Source organism: Salvelinus namaycush, chromosome 4 (genome assembly GCF_016432855.1).
Source record: "Salvelinus namaycush isolate Seneca chromosome 4, SaNama_1.0, whole genome shotgun sequence".
NCBI lineage: Eukaryota > Metazoa > Chordata > Actinopteri > Salmoniformes > Salmonidae > Salvelinus > Salvelinus namaycush.
The window spans coordinates 35,624,692-35,642,059 of record NC_052310.1 but is presented as its reverse complement, the minus strand read 5'-3'; the positions used below and the strand labels follow the sequence as shown (position 1 = coordinate 35,642,059).

At 43.4% G+C, this 17,368-nt stretch overlaps 2 protein-coding genes across 5 annotated transcripts in view; one reads left to right on the top strand and one right to left on the bottom strand.

Moving 5' to 3' along the window:
* The window catches only part of cpeb3 (cytoplasmic polyadenylation element binding protein 3), a 68,867-nt gene extending 68,098 nt beyond the window's left edge, over positions 1-769 (bottom strand). For 2 of the 3 annotated variants that reach the window (XM_038991758.1, XM_038991762.1), the window contains exon 1: positions 663-769. The gene's annotated coding sequence lies outside the window, so the exon portion shown is untranslated. The remainder of the gene's footprint in view (positions 1-662) is intronic. The other variant, XM_038991760.1, reaches the window with a different exon arrangement.
* Positions 770-1,455: 686 nt separating this feature from the next.
* march5 (membrane-associated ring finger (C3HC4) 5) overlaps positions 1,456-17,368 on the top strand; it is a 66,972-nt gene continuing 51,059 nt past the window's right edge. For both annotated transcript variants that reach the window (XM_038991757.1, XM_038991756.1), the window contains exon 1: positions 1,456-1,820. In XM_038991757.1, coding sequence (XP_038847685.1) covers positions 1,777-1,820 — 44 coding nt within the window. In that variant the 5' untranslated portion in view covers positions 1,456-1,776. The remainder of the gene's footprint in view (positions 1,821-17,368) is intronic.

Below are 17,368 nucleotides of genomic sequence, written 5' to 3'. Positions count from 1 at the left end.
TATAAACATAATTAGGCCTTTTGCTGATCATGTGAGAACAGTATCAATTTACTCATATCAAAACCATTCTGACTGCCGTGCACAGTCACACTTGAATGAGAGCTATGAGACTGCATGGTTTTGTCCATTTTAATTATGAATCAATAGAGATAACTGTGGCCTATAATAAAGCCACATATGGTGGTATTTAGAAGGTATTCGGAATAGGCTAAAACGACTCACACACGCAGTAGGCTGTGTCAAATTTAGGTTGAGCACATTATTTTAATTCTCAAACTTCCTGAATATTTCTAAGAGGTGTGCGGTAGACTTATCGCAGCAAAATATATGCAATATATTGCACAGCATTCTGGACACCCAGTTAGTCCTTGTTTTCTCCTCGACGCATAAACGTTGCCAATTCAAGGTCATCAAGTAGCCTAATCAATAAAGGTGCAGTTTACCAGCCTTAAAAAACAATACACAATTTTTGACAATCTAAAAGTCGTATTTTTCCTACGCGTTGGTTATACAAGATATTCAATACATTCACAAGCGGGCTATTAATACATTCGTATCCAACAGACCCTAATCTACAACTGTACAGATACCACCAAACAAACACAGCAACAACCGCATGCACACCCGTGTCGGTTTTCTGTTTCACATGACATTAAATTTACCTTAATCGTTCACCTTTTGGGACTGTAAATATGGCTATTTCTGTTTGCCTCGTCTGGGTTTAGATATGACAAATGAGCTACCCTTGCGCGGAGGTAGTCAGTAGTTGCTTCAACAGCTGATTGACTGAAGCGCATGGATGATGCAGAGGCTTCAGGGAAATGTAGTTTCATAGTTTTAGTGTACTCCTCCAGAATGCAAAGTTTGGTCGAAAATAAAACAATCGTTTTGTTAAGCTTTTATTTTAAATGTAGACCTATGCATTTTTTTGCATAAAAGTAGTCTAGTATTTTACGAGGACATCTATTTAATGACAATTAATGGTTGGGTTTCAAAATGTAAATTTTTCTGCAACAATATATAGTCTGATTGGATCATCATTAGACGAGGCTGCTTTTCTTCACCAAACCAGACCCAAGTAATTATGAAAAATTGTACCCAGACGACACTTGCCCAATATCTTACATGACTGCAAAGCCCTTGTTGCAACATTTTGCAGTCAATTTAACAGAGAAAATGTTAATAAATAAATGCGAAACGCTACTGACAGCTATGTATAATATATGCAGCCTACCGCAATATGAAGTATTCTGTAGCCATATGTGTATCTTCATGATGCTAGTCTGCCCAAGTAGTCGTAGTGCCTCTTAGGTCCGTTATACAAGTTAGAGCATTAATTTGATAATTCTTTGGCCACATGAAGGAGGAAAATGTGATCGGACTACATATCCCAGGCATTTTGTAAATGTATGATTTCGCAGCCTCTGACGGGCTTGTTATTGTTGGTGACGCATAGCGCATCACCTCAGAGACAAGCAGTCAATGGAGTCAAGTTGTCACAGCGATGCATTAATGATAAACAAAGTATTACTTGTTTTTAGCAAACTATTAACGTGAAACCGCAGGCGAAGCGTCGAGTAGTAATGCATTATTTATAATGACCGCAAAGGAATTGGCTTATAGTTGAAGTTACTTTATTTCGGCTAACCAACAAGCTAGCCAGCCAGCTAAACTATTCGAAGGCCTCGCCGCTTTCAACAAGGCCAAGCTAGCTAACTACCCTGCATCGTTAAACACTCAAAACGTTTGTAGTGTTGTTTTACATTTATTGGCTATATGTCGGAAGAGATCGCATTGGTAATGCAACAAAATTTGGACAGGTGAGTTGAGTTTAACGTTAGGTAGCTACCTAACCTACTAGCGAAGCTAGCTTGCTAACGCTTCACAGCTGGGGGGGACCAGGTGACTGCAAGGGCGCCATGGTTAATAACTATACTAATTCTTACCTTGCGAGTATTAAAGTATTATAATGTTGCTAGTCATATATGCAAACTATACTAAGTTCATGCGACATTGTCGTTACCATGGGGCAGGATCAGTGGGACCAAGATATTGTAACGACCCTGGGTTTATAAGCGCGGAAATCGACTCTCCCGCACGAGCATGCCTTTGCGGCACAGTCGATAGCGCGCCGGACCTCGGACTACAAGGTCGAGGGTTCGAGACCTGCTCCCTGCCTGTTTCATTACAATATGTTAACTAATGGGGGTGTGTCACGCGATGCACTTCCGACCTGGCTCAAATCAAAATGTATTTGTAACGTGCGCCGAATACAACAGGTGTATGTAGACCTTACAGTGAAATGCTTACTTACAGGCTCTAACCAACAGTGCAAAAAAAGGTATTAGGTGAACAATAGGTAAGTAAAGAAATAGAAACAACAGTAAAAAGACAGTGAAAAATAACAGTAGCGAGGCTATATACAGTAGCGAGGCTATATACAGACACCAGTTAGTCGGGCTGATTGAGGTAGTATGTACATGTAGATATGGTTAAAGTGACTGATAAACAGAGAGTAGCAGCAGTGGACAATGGACAAAATCCGGGTAGCCATTTGATTACCTGTTCAGGAGTCTTATGGCTTGGGGGTAAAAACTGTTGAGAAGCCTTTTTGTCCTAGACTTGGCACTCTGGTACCGCTTGCCATGCGGTAGTAGAGAGAACAGTCTATGGCTGGGGTCTTTGACAATTTTTAGGGCCTTCCTGGATGACTGTCTTGGTGTGTTTGGACCATTCTAGTTTGTTTGTGATGTGGACACCAAGGAATTTGAAGCTCTCAACCTGCTCCACTACAGCCCCGTCGATTAGAATGGGGACGTGCTCCTTTTCCTGTAGTCCACAATCATCTCCTTAGTCTTGGTTACGTTGAGGGATAGGTTGTTATTCTTGAACCACCCGGCCAGGTCTCTGACCTCCTCCCTATAGGCTGTCTCGTCGTTGTAGGTGATCAGGCCTACCACTGTTGTGTCGTCTGCAAACTTAATGATGGTGTTGGAGTCGTGCCTGGCCATGCAGTCGTGGGTGAACAGGGAGTACAGGAGGGGACTGAGCACGCACCCCTGAGGGGCTCCAGTGTTGAGGATCAGCGTGGCAGATGTGTTGATACCTACCCTCACCACCTGGGGGCGGCCCGTCAGGAAGTCCAGGATCCAGTTGCAGAGGGAGGTGTTTAGTCCCAGGATCCTTAGTTTAGTGATGAGCTTTGAGGGTAATATGGTGTTAAACACTGAGCTGTAGTCAATGAATAGCATTTTCACGTAGGTGTTCCTTTTGTCCAGGTAGGAAAGGGCAGTGTAGAGTGCAATAGAGATTGCATTATCTGTGGATCTGTTTGGGCGGTATGCAAATTGGAGTGGGTCTAGGGTTTCTGGGATAATGGTGTTGTGAGCCATTACCAGCTTTTCAAAGCGCTTCATGGCTACGGATGTGGCTGACAAGGTTTCCACTAGATAACACAACCACAAAGTCAATTGTGTTCTTTGGGCTTAATTTAAGTTAGGCATAAGGTTAGTAGTGTGGTTAAGGTTTAAAAACAGATTTTAAGATATATTGTAGAAATGTTTATGACTTTGTGGCTGTGTTAACTAGTGACGATCGGCTGATTGCAATCGGTCCTGGACCTCTCTGGTCAGATCGTCCATTTTGTTAGTTGAGTTCATCAGTATTTGGACAACGCTCTTGAAGCTATTTTGCTGTTGTTGTAACAACTGCTTATAGAACCCTTTTTGTTCATTTAAAAGATCCTTCACTTGTAAATGAGAAACACTGTCCTCTTCATGACTCCCACCTTTGGCTTTGGAGCCGTGGTGGCAATGTAGGCTAACGCTGGTACTCCACACATTTCCAGACAAGGCAGGGCAGATTTAAACAGCAACAAACAGCAGGGATTTAGACAGCCACAAGCTCGGGAAAATCCGTGGTCCCAGCCACAAGGGATAACCACGTCACAGGCTGTGTTCAAGCTGTTAAGGAAATCTTGCTAGCTGATGGCTAGTTAGTAGCTAGGCTAGCTGCTACGCCAAGTAGCTCTTCTAACTTTTGGTTGGCAGGATCCCTGGACGATATAGTGGTCCCAGCAACTGAGGCAAACCGTGTCGTGGGATCCAAATTTAAGAAGGTAGCAACTAACTGATATTTTTTCAATAGACCACTTTTTCATTCTTTCAAAACAACAAACCAAGCTCTCCCTCATATCTACCCTCGTATCTGGCTCAGTACCGAGTCGATGTGCAGGGGTACGAAGTAATTGAGTTAGATAGTTTTGTATATATAGTTAAATTAGTGGATTAGGCTATTTCAGCCACACACTTGCTGACAGGAGTATAAAATCGAGCACACAGCCATGCAATCGCTATAGACAAACATTGGCAGTAGAATGGCCTTACTGAAGAGCTCAGTGATTTAACATGGCAACGTCATAGGATGCCACCTTTCCAACAAGTCAGTTAGTCAAATTCTTGCCCTGCTAGAGCTGCCCCGGTCTACTGTAAGTGCTGTTATTGTGAAGTGGAAACGTCTAAGAGCAACAACGGCTCAGCTGCGAAGTGGTAAGCCACACAAGCTCACAGAACGGGACCGTGAGTGCTGAATCGCGTTACGCTTAAAAATCGTCTGTCTTTTGTTGCAACACTACCGAGTTCCAAACTGCTTCTGGAAGCAACATCAGCACAAGAACTGTTAGTCGGGAGCTTCATAAAATGTGTTTCCATTGTTGAGCAGCCGCACATAAGCCTAAGATAACCATGCGCAATGCCAAGCGTCGGCTGGAGTGGTGTAAAGCTCGCCGCCATTGAACTCCGGAGAAGTGGAAACGCATTCTCTGGAGTGATTTTATTTATTTAACCTTTATTTAACCAGGAAAAGCCCATTGAAACACTGAGTGTCTTTTTCAAGGGAGACCTGGCCAAGAAGGCAGCAACAATCAATACATTACATAATTAAAACATACAACAACATGATCCAGCCTAAAAAATATTTACAGTCCCCTGTAACAGTCTCCCATTAATATTTTAAATTAATTCAGTGGCACTAACAAATCTAGATGAAGCATGGATTGTAGATTATTCCATGTGTCTGGTGCACAAGAAGAGAAGGCAGTTTTGCCTAATACTGTGAATGTCCTGGGGACTTTAAGTAGCAACCACCTAGCAGACCGGGCATAGTAACTGCTGGTGGTGAAGGAGACCAGACTACAGAGGTAAAGAGGGAGTTTACCCAAAAGGGCTTTGTAGATGAACACATGCAAATGTATCTTTCTGCGCATATAAAGTGAGGTGCAATGGTGGGTGAGTGACTTGGCATTTGTAATAAAGCACAAGGATGCATGATAAACAGGGTCACGCTTCACCATCTGCAAGTCCAACGGACAAATCTGGGTTTTGGTGAATGCTACATGCCCCAATGCATAGTGCCAACTGTAAAGTTTGGAGGAGGAATAATGTTTCTGTGGCTGTTTTTCATGGTTCGGGCTAGGTCCCTTAGTTCCAGTGAAGGGAAATAATGCTACAGCATACAATGACATTCTAGACGATTAAGGGCTTCCAACTTTGTGGCAACAGTTTGGTGAAGGCCCTTTCCTGTTTCAGCATGACAGTGCCCCGTGCACAAACCGAGGTCCATACAGAAATGGTTTGTCTATATCGGTGTGGAAGAACTTGACTTGCCTACACAGAGCCCTGACCTCAACCCCATCGAACACCTTTGGGATGAATTGGAACGACAACTGCGAGCCAGGCCTAATCGCCCAACATCAGTGCCCAACCTCACGAATGCTCTTGTGGCTGAATGAAAGCAAGTCCCCGCCGTAATGGTCCAACATTAGTGGAAAGCCTTACCAGAAGAGTGGAGGCTGTTATAGCAGCAAAGGGGGACCAACTCCATATTAATTCCCATTATTTTGGAATGAGATGTTCGAAGAAGTGTCCACATACTTTTGCTCATGTAGTGTATTTAAAAAAAAAAGGTAGGGATAAAATAATGACTTAGTAACAGGATGAATAATAAACAGTAGCAGCAGCGTATGTGTTGAGTCAAGAGTTAATTGCAAATGGGGTCAATGCAGATTGTCCGGGTAGCTATTGGTTAACTATTTAGCAGTCGTATGGCTTGGGGGTAGGAGCGGTTCAGGGTCCTGTTGGTTCCAGACTTGGTGCATTGGTACCGCTTGCCGTGCGGTAGCAGTTGGAACGGTCTGAGTTGGGTGGTCTTCCTCTGACATCGTCTGATATAGAGGTCGTGAATGGCAGGGACCTTGACGCCTTGCCATACCAAGCAGTGATGCAGCCAGTCAAGATGCTCTCAATGGTTTAGCTGTAGAACTTTTTGAGGATCTGAGTGCCCATTCAGCCTCCTTAGGGGGAAGAGGTGTTGTCGTGCCTTCAAGACTGCGTTGGTGTTTGTGGACCATGGTAATTGTAAGATCTTGCATGTGTCAGCAACGCCTGGGCAGAGGAATGCACCCAATATCTTCATGTGATCTCCCTTTTTGTGGGTTTAAGGACTATATACTTTGTCACGGTGGTGGAAAACACCAAAAAGAATTGCCTGTTTAAATATAGGAATTTCATTAAGGTGTGGTAGAACTGTCCTACTAAACTCAGCAAAAAAAGAAACGTCCTCTCACTGTCAACTGCGTTTATTTTCAGCGGACTTAACATGTGTAAATATTTGTATTACCATCAGATTCAACAACTGAGACATAAAGTGAACAAGTTCCACAGACACGGGACTAAAATAAATGGAATAATATGTCCCTGAACAAAGGGGTGGGGGAGTCACAAGTAATAGTCAGTATCTGGTGTGGCCACCAGCTGCATTAAGTACTGCAGTGCATCTCCTCCTCGTGGACTGCACCAGATTTGCCAGTTCTTGCTGTGTGATGTTACCCTACTCTTCCACCAAGGCACCTGCAAGTTTCCAGACATTTTTGGGGGAAATGGCCCTAGCCCTCACCCTCCGATCCAACAGGTCCCAGACGTGCTCAATGGGATTGAGATCCGGGCTCTTCGCTGGCCATGGCAGAACACTGACATTCCTGTCTTGCAGGAAATCACGCACAGAACGAGCAGTATGGCTGGTGGCATTGTCATGCTGGAGGGTCATGTCAGGATGAGCCTGCAGGAAGGGTACCACGTGAGGGAGGAGGATGTCTTCCCTGTAACGCACAGCGTTGAGATTGCCTGCAATGACAACAAGCTCAGTCCGATGATGCTGTGACACATCGCCCCAGACCATGATGGACCCTCCACCTCCAAATAGATCCCGCTCCAGAGTACAGGCCTCGGTGTAACGCTCATTCCTTCGATGATATACGCAAATCCGACCATCACCCCATGTAAGACAAAACCGGTTTGTGCCCATAGGCGACGATTTTGCCAGTGATGTCTGGTGAGGACCTGCCTTACAACAGGCCTACAAGCCCTCAGTCCAGCCTCTCTCAGCCTATTGCGGATAGTCTGAGCACTGATGGAGGGAGTGTGTGTTCTTGGTGTAACTCTGGCAGTTGTTGTTGCCATCCTGTACCTGTCCCGCAGGTGTGACGTTCGGATGTACCGATCCTGTGCAGGTGTTGTTACACGTGGTCTGCCACTGCGAGAACAATCAGCTGTCCGTCCTGTCTCCCTGTAGCGCTGTCTTACGGACATTGCAATTTATTGTATGGACATTGCAATTTATTGCCCTGACCACATCTGCAGTCCTCATGCCTCCTTGCAGCATGCCTAAGGCATGTTCACACAGATGAGCAGGGACCCTGGGCATCTTTCTTTTGGTGTTTTTCGGAGTCAGTAGAAAGGCCAATTTAGTGTCCCAAGTTTTCATAACTGTGACCTTAATTGCCTACCGTCTGTAAGCTGTTAGTGTCTTAACGACTGTTCCACAGGTGCATGTTAATTAATTGTTTATGGTTCATTGAACAAGCATGGGAAACAGTTTTCAAACCTTTTACAATGAAGATCTGTGAAGTTATTTGGATTTTACGAATTATCTTTGAAAGACAGGGTCCTGAAAAAGGGATGTTTCTTTTTTTGCTGAGTTTACTTTGCCCTTCACACTAGTCAGGGATTGCCAGGGTCACCCTAGCCCTGACCAGGGTATGCTCCTATCCTGATTCTGATAACAGATTCACATTTATTTCCCATGTGGTATGTATACATAGGAAATCTTACTCTCCCCAGCTCTCACAATAAAACACAACCTGGGAAAGAGCCTACCTAACGCCGCGGTAAACCAGTTAATAATCTGAGGTTTGCCAACAACCGGATATTGAGGTTCTGAGCTAGCAATGCTGGCCTAAACGCAGGACTAAAGAGAGACCGTTTTAGGTCATCATTGAAAATCCTAAAGAGGGCATGGACGTGGAATTTATTTCCCGAAATTGAGACTGAGTGGTACTTTACGCTATAATTTTAACACACATTTTAACACAACATTTCCAAACATTTTTGATCTGGTATGCCACTCAAACTCGTATTCTAATAGGTCTATGTAGGCTTAGGTCAAGTAAGTCGCTTTCGTTTTGCAATAATGGTCACTGTTTGTCAATGCTTTCCATGGTCACAAGCTTGCTTGACCTTCAGAGAGAATCTGGCATTCAGTCTGGGTTAGTTGGTCATCATGGTGACATATGAAGGTTGAAATAGATAGACCAATCTGTAGCAGCCAGCTACTCTTCATTCCTAAAGATGTTGCTTTTCTGTCCTCTTTGTGCATCTCAAGCTAACTATACCCAAATTGTTATTTGGGTTATGTCATTCATTCATGTCATCAAAGACGAGACATGTTCTGATGTTCTGATAATCCTCAGATCTACAATTGTTAGTGCTACCGCTGTTTATTTTAGGCAAGCACCTTATATACCCTTTTGAGCCTTAGCCTATATCCTGTCCTTGTGTAATCAATGTTTTCACCTTTACTGGAAAACAAACTTAGTGCCAAGGTTGTTGAATGACTTTAGGCCTACATGCCAATCAATACTTTATGTTGTTGTTTTTGATATTGGATCAAAGTTCCTTCAGTTGGAAAAAAAAAGAATGACGTAGATCAGTTTTCATAGAGGTTTTAGGCTAAACCTTGCAATCTCGTCTAAAATTGAGAGATCTGTGATGAATGCCGTGACTGTGGATTGTGGTGGTGATCCAGCAGCGAGTTATCGATTTGCTCCTGTTGTAGAGCAGGCTTGTTGTCGGTCCTGATCTTGCCAGTGTTTTATTTTCCACTGTGGGCCGTATTTGCCAGAATGTCACAGCTCGCATCTTAGTGCCATAATACAAATGAGAACTGCTTTGGGCACAACAAGTGAACTTGATGAGGGGGGGAAACTATTTCATCCATTTTAGAATAAGGCTGTGACGTAGCAAAATGTGGATAAAGTGAATGGGTCTGAATACTTTCCGAATGCACTGTATGAAGGCTATTTTTACATATTGGCAAAGCAATAGAAGTTACTTTTAGATTTGTATCATTTTCATTTAGATAGACTTTTGATTAACCACATGACATCGATTTTTTTGTTTTGTTGATATGATGACTTGATTATAAATGAAATCGAAATGTTCCACAAATGTCCATATGAAAATCATAACTGGCACGCAGATTAGTAGAAATGGTACGATAACTTGTTTTCCTTGGGGGGAAAAAGGCATTGGCATGACAAACAACTGGCTTGTTCAGGCCACAGTGCCCATAAGTAGGCCTGTACTAAAGCGTGTGATGCTGCACTTTTCATAATTGGATCTCTGGACTGTGAAAACATATTTTTTTTAGATGATAAGCCTAACTGTTGTGCAGTGAAAAGGGTGGAAGGAAACCTGTGCGATTGCTCAATGTGCAACAGCTCTGCATTCCCGCTGCCATGCAGCAGCAGGGCTCAGTGCAAAGGCACGAAACATGAGTCTGTTTGAAGAAACCGATAGCAGAAGGATGTATGTCATGTTCTCCTCTTTTAGGCGGTTGTGTACCCGGCTCTATCAGCGACAAACACACAACTCCACAGGCTCTTATCTGGGCCTGCCACTAGCAGCTGGTTCCCACTGCAATGCAGTGTCTCACGAATGGAGGAGGGAGAAACACTTTAATCCTGCCTGACCTTTAGCTGGCTCACACACACACACACACACACACACACTCTACTCTTTTACTTTGGCCGGGCATTAGTCATACATTAGCCATTTTAATATCTTGTATCCTGTTTTTTCTCTATGTCGTAATCTTCCTATCTTGTAGACACCCCGGAAAGTGTTTTGATATTCTAAAGTCGGTGCTGTTGGTTGCCGTGACTTGTGTTTTGAGGTGGGTGCGATGGGTATAGGGGGAAGTCACATTTGCACATTCACGTGAAATATGAGCCGCGGCAAGTCTTGTAACTTTCCCTGGGGGAGAGAGTTGAAGGGATAGGTTTGGGTTAACTGGCTCTGGCTCCCGAGCCAGACAGTCAAATATAGACTCCAGCAGACTCAGTGTAATTGGGCCAGTGTGACTTAATTCACAGCCTGACTTTTTTCCTGCTGTGCGATGCAGGTGGTAACAATTAGGGCTGACCCCATTTAGTCGACTGGTCGGTCGATTGTTTGGTCGATAGGCTGTTGGTCGACCAAGATTTTTTTAGTCGAGTAGTGGCACATTATATATATATATATATATATATATATAAACTAATGTATTGCACATGAGACACCTGTCTGATTCACTCCTGTCTCATTGGACTAATCCATTGCGGAAGCCGCAGGGATGGCACACCAGTATCACCAGTAGTACGTTTACCGTTAATTCCCATAATTTCTAATCTATAATGTTTATTTGGTTACAGTAATTTCTGTTAATGCATTCAATATGTTATTAGTATTGTCATTGTAGGAGTGGACATGTTGTTTGTTCCTCACATAGCCTATTTGAAAAATCTTTCCATGTTCTGATCCTGTGGAAACGTCATAAAATAGGCCTACCTGATTACTTCTTCCCTTGCGCAAATACTCTACAGCTGTGTCTGTCTGTCCGGAGCTTGCTGGGGCAAGAAACTTGGAGGGTTTGGTCTGATGAAACCTGGCCTGAATGCCAAGTGTCACGTCTAGATGAAACCTGGCACCATCCCTAAAGTGAAGCGTGGTGGCAGCATCCTGCTGTGGGGATGTTTTTCAGCGGCAGAGACTAGGACACCAGTCAGGATCGTGGGGATTATGAACGGAGAAAAGTACAGAGGGATCCTTGAAAACCTGCTCCAGAGTGCTCAGGACATCAGACTGGGGCAAAGGTTCATCTTCCAACAGGACAATGTCCCTCAGCACACAGCCAAGACAGCGCAGGAGTGGCTTCGGGACAAGTCTCTTAATGTCCTTGAGTGCTCCAGCCAGAGCCCGGACTTGAACCCGATCGAACATCTCTGGAGAGAGTGACACTGCCCATCCAACCTGACAGAGCTTGAGAGGATCTACAGAGAAGAATGGGAGAAACTCCCCATATACAGGTGTGCCAAGCTTGTAGCGTCATAACCAAGAAGAGTTGAGGCTGTAATCGCTGCCAAAGTACTGAGTAAAGGGTCTGAATACTTATGTAAATGTGATTTCAGTTTTTTGCCAAATGTAAAAAAAAAAGAAGACTGTTTTGGCTTTGTCATTATGGGGTATTGTGTGTAGATTGATGGGGGGGGGACTATTTCATACATTTTAGAATAAGGCTGAAACGTAGAAAAATGTGGACAAAGTGAATGGGTCTGAATACTTTCCGAATGCACTGTATGAAGGCTATTTTTACATATTGGCAAGGCAATAGAAGTTACTTTTAGATTTGTATCATTTTCATTTAGATAGAATTTTGATTAACCACATGACGTTGATTTTTATTTTTTAGATATGATGACTTGATTATAAATGAAATCGAAATGTTCTACGAAAATGTGCATATGAAAATCAGAACTGGCACGCAGATTAGTAGAAATGGTACGATAACTTGGTACTCCAAATGGAAAAAGTTGCAGACCCCTGGTGTAGCCTATTACCGGCAACTTTAGGAGCGTAATGGAAGAATCTGCAAAGACCAGCGGCAGTGAGAGGAGGAGGGTCGGCAACATTTTATTTTTATATTTTTTCTGGTTAGGCTATATTCATCTCTGGCTCCCTCTAGTAATTTCTTTATTTATTTTTAATCACAACATCAGACAAGCTCAGTTTCCAACATATATATACACTGCTCAAAAAAATAAAGGGAACACTTAAACAACACAATGTAACTCCAAGTCAATCACACTTCTGTGAAATCAAACCGTCCACTTAGGAAGCAACACTGATTGACAATACATTTCACATGCTGTTGTGCAAATGGAATAGACAAAAGGTGGAAATTATAGGCAATTAGCAAGACACCCCCAAAAAAGGAGTGAATCTGCAGGTGGTGACCACAGACCACTTCTCAGTTCCTATGCTTCCTGGCTGATGTTTTGGTCACTTTTGAATGCTGGCGGTGCTCTCACTCTAGTGGTAGCATGAGACGGAGTCTACAACCCACACAAGTGGCTCAGGTAGTGCAGTTCATCCAGGATGGCACATCAATGCGAGCTGTGGCAAAAAGGTTTGCTGTGTCTGTCAGCGTAGTGTCCAGAACATGGAGGCGCTACCAGGAGACAGGCCAGTACATCAGGAGACGTGGAGGAGGCCGTAGGAGGGCAACAACCCAGCAGCAGGACCGCTACCTCCGCCTTTGTGCAAGGAGGTGCACTGCCAGCGCCCTGCAAAATGACCTCCAGCAGGCCACAAATGTGCATGTGTCTGCTCAAACGGTCAGAAACAGACTCCATGAGGGTGGTATGAGGGCCCGACGTCCACAGGTGGGGGTTGTGCTTACAGCCCAACACCGTGCAGGACGTTTGGCATTTGCCAGAGAACACCAAGATTGGCAAATTCGCCACTGGCGCCCTGTGCTCTTCACAGATGAAAGCAGGTTCACACTGAGCACATGAGCACATGTGACAGACGTGACAGAGTCTGGAGACGCTATGGAGAACGTTCTGCTGCCTGCAACATCCTCCAGCATGACCGGTTTGGCGATGGGTCAGTCATGGTGTGGGGTGGCATTTCTTTGTGGGGCCGCACAGCCCTCCATGTGCTCGCCAGAGGTAGCCTGACTGCCATTAGGTACCCAGATGAGATCCTCAGACCCCTTGTGAGACCATATGCTGACACATGCACATTTGTGGCCTGCTGGAGGTCATTTTGCAGGGCGCTGGCAGTGCACCTCCTTGCACAAAGGCGGAGGTAGCGGTCCTGCTGCTGGGTTGTTGCCCTCCTACGGCCTCCTCCACGTCTCCTGATGTACTGGCCTGTCTCCTGGTAGCGCCTCCATGTTCTGGACACTACGCTGACAGACACAGCAAACCTTTTTGCCACAGCTCGCATTGATGTGCCATCCTGGATGAACTGCACTACCTGAGCCACTTGTGTGGGTTGTAGACTCCGTCTCATGCTACCACTAGAGTGAGAGCACCGCCAGCATTCAAAAGTGACCAAAACATCAGCCAGGAAGCATAGGAACTGAGAAGTGGTCTGTGGTCACCACCTGCAGATTCACTCCTTTTTTGGGGGTGTCTTGCTAATTGCCTATAATTTCCACCTTTTGTCTATTCCATTTGCACAACAGCATGTGAAATGTATTGTCAATCAGTGTTGCTTCCTAAGTGGACGGTTTGATTTCACAGAAGTGTGATTGACTTGGAGTTACATTGTGTTGTTTAAGTGTTCCCTTTATTTTTTTGAGCAGTGTATATATATATATATATATATATATATAGTTGATTTTATTCAAACATAGGGTGTGTCGATATGGAAAAATACAGTTGACGTCGGAAATGTACATACACCTTAGCCAAATACATTTAAACTCAGTTTTTCACATTCCTAACATTTAATCCTAGTAAAAAGTCCCTGTCTTAGGTCAGTTAGGATCACCACTTTATTTTAAGAATGTGAAATGTCAGAATAATAGTAGAGTGATTTATTTAAGCTTTTATTTCTTTCATCACATTCCCAGTGGGTCAGAGGTTTACATACACTCAATTAGTATTTGGTAGCATTGCCTTTAAATTGTTTAACTTGGGTCAAATGTTTCAGGTAGCCTTCCACAAGCTTCCCGCAATAAGTTGGGTGAATTTTGGCCCATTCCTCCTGACAGAGCTGGTGTAACTGAGTGAGGTTTAGGCCTCCTTGCTCGCACACGCTTTTTCAGTTCTGCCCACAAATTTTCTATAGGATTGAGGTCAGGGCTTTGTGATGGCCACTCCAATACCTTGACATTGTTGTCCTTAAGACATTTTGCCACAACTTTGGAAGCATGCTTGGGGTCATTGTCCATTTGGAAGACCCATTTGCGACCAAGCTTTAACTTCCTGACTGATGTCTTGAGATGTTGCTTCAATATATCCACATAATTTTCTTTCATCATGATGCCATCTATTTTGTGAAGTGCACCAGTCCCTCCTGCAGCAAGGCACCCCCACAACATGATGCTGCTACCCCCGTGCTTCACAGTTGGGATGGTCTTAAAATCTTCCCCTTTTTCCTCCAAACATAACGATGGTCATTATGGCCAAACAGTTTTATTTTTGTTTCATCAGACCAGAGGAAATTTCTCCAAAAACTACGATCTTTGTCCCCATGTGCAGTTGCAAACCGTAGTCTGGCTTTTTTATGGTGGTTTTGGAGCTAATGGCTTCTTCCTTGCTGAGCGGCCTTTCAGGTTATGTCGATATAGGACTCGTTTTACTGTGGATATAGATACTTTTGTACCTGTTTCCTCCAGCATCTTCACAAGGTCCTTTGCTGTTGTTCGGGGATTGATTTGCACTTTTCGCACCAAGGTACGTTCAATCTCTAGCAGACAGAACGCGTCTCCTTCCTGAGCGGTATGATGGCTGCGTGGTCCCATGTTTATGCTTGCGTACTATTGTTTGTACAGATGAACGTGGTACCTTAAGGCGTTTGGAAATTGCTCCCAGGGATGAACCAGACTTGTGGAGGTCTACAATTCTTTTCTGAGGTCTTGGCTAATTTCCCATGATGTCAAGCAAAGAGGCACTGAGTTTGAAGGTAGGCCTTTAAATGGTACACCTCCAATTGACTCAAATTATGTCAATTAGCCGATCAGAAGCTTCTAAAGCCATGACATAATTTTCTGGAATTTTCCAAGCTGTTTAAAGGCACAGTCAACTTAGTGTATGTTAACTTCTGACCCACTGGAATTGTGATACAGTGAAATAATCTGTCTGTAAACAATTGTTGGAAAAATTACTTGTCATGCACAAAGTAGATGTCCTAACCGACTTGCCAAAACTATAGCTTGTTAACAAGACATTTGTGGAGTAGTTCAAAAACAAGTTTTAATGACTCCAACCTAAGTGTATGTAAACGTCCGACTTCAACTGTACACGTTTAAAAATGTTGACCAATCGATTGGTCGGAAGAACAGACTGCTCTCGGTCGACTAAGATTTTAGTTGGGCACAGCCCTAGTAACAATACACGAGGGTCATGGAGTATGAGCTTGATTGAGTAGAGGTAGGTTACACAATGTTATGGAGTAGGCTAGTAGTAGAAGACACGTGTTGCGTTAGACCGCTGTGCCACTTGGGAGGCCTACTAAGGCACTGTGTCTCAGTGCTTGAGGCGTCACTACAGACACCCTGGTTCGAATCCAGGCTGTATCACAACCGGCCGTGATTGGAAGTCCCATAGGACCCATCGTCCCGGTAGGCCGTCATTGTAAATAAGAATTTGTTCTTAACTGACTTGCCTAGTTAAATAAAGGTTAAATAAATACAAACTAAAGGCCCAACTAAGGATTTGTTGGCAGTTGAGGTAGGCCTAAGGTAGATATCACTTGTTTATTGTGGTGTAGATGCAGCCCAGGATTGTTTGTTGTGTAGACAGTCTGCCTGTACTATCTGTTATGGAGTGGAGGCACTAACGCTGACGTGCGGAATCCCCCAAGCCTTAATCTTAATTGAAAACCTTTGTGGGGCAACATCCGATCGCCTGCCTTAGCACTGCGGAACCTCCAGTTTTCCCAAAGTCAGGTGATTGCCGCTGAGTGAAAGGAGCCTTTGTGAAGTGGCTCAGGCCCTTCTTAAAACAACAAAGCCTGACTTTGAGACGATGAGGAAAACTAGCTGTAACGTCGCCCTCATCTTTGTACCAGACAGCGAATCACTCCGTCGTGCACAATCAAGTGTGCCCTTTTTACCCTATTTCCAGATATGATGCAGAAAAATAGTTGTAGGTTAACTTAAATCATGGGAGTTGTTGCTGCATTCTTGCTCTTTTCCAGAACCAGGTATTCTTCCAGCTGGTTGGACTCGTATACAAACACAATTGTCCAATAGTGCTTAGGTTCCTGTGCCACAGTAGCAACGTTCTTTCAGCCCTGGCAAGGAGTGTTGGGCTTGGAGAGCGTTCAAAATCGACCTGCTAAGGTTTATTATTGCACATCAAAAAGGATGATGAATAAATGTCCTGCCTGCCCTTTCCATGTAAAAGGAACCATGAGCACCAACGTGAGGTTCATAGGAGCATGTCAAATTGGGTGTCAAATGAAAGCTAAGAATATTACTGATATTACTGAGAAATTAAGGAATATATATACCATACCAGTCAAAATTTTGGACCCTTACTCATTCAATTTTTTTTTTTTTTTTTTACTATTTTCTACATTGTAGAATAATAGTAAAGACATCAAAACTATGAAATTACACATGGAATCATGTAGTAACCAAAAAAAGTGTTAAATATATCAAAATATATTTTATATTTGAGATTCTTCATAGTAGGCACCCTTTGCCTTGATGACAGCTTTGCACACCCTTGGCATTCTCTTAACCAGCTTCACCTGGAATGCTTTTACAACAGTCTTGAAGGAGTGACTGGTACTTTTGACTGGTATTGTACATTTTTCAACCATTTTCCATCTCAAAAATTAGGAATAAGCAAAGGCTTTGATTTCTGGTCAAACAGATGGAAAAGGGGTGTTAGACAACATCTACAAGAATAAGTCTTAAAAGGTATTAGAAATATGTCAAAGCACAATGTTGAAGTAGACTCCTGCCAACTAATGTTTGCCTTCTGTTCGTTTAAGAAACATTGCCTTGTGCCTTGCAATTTCGTTACCAAAAACCCACATATCTTTAAGACATTTTGATTTTCTCTCCCTCATAAAGGAGAATAGGCCTAATGAAAGTTCACAGAAATACAAGTAAATGTAGACCTACCAATTTAGTTAGTTTTACTTCTCAAGTTTGATGAATTGATTTAAAACTCCTTATTCTGTTACCAAATCATTAACGGAAATCTGCAATTGCATTGGCTACAATGGAAAATCATTGTAGTCACAAACCA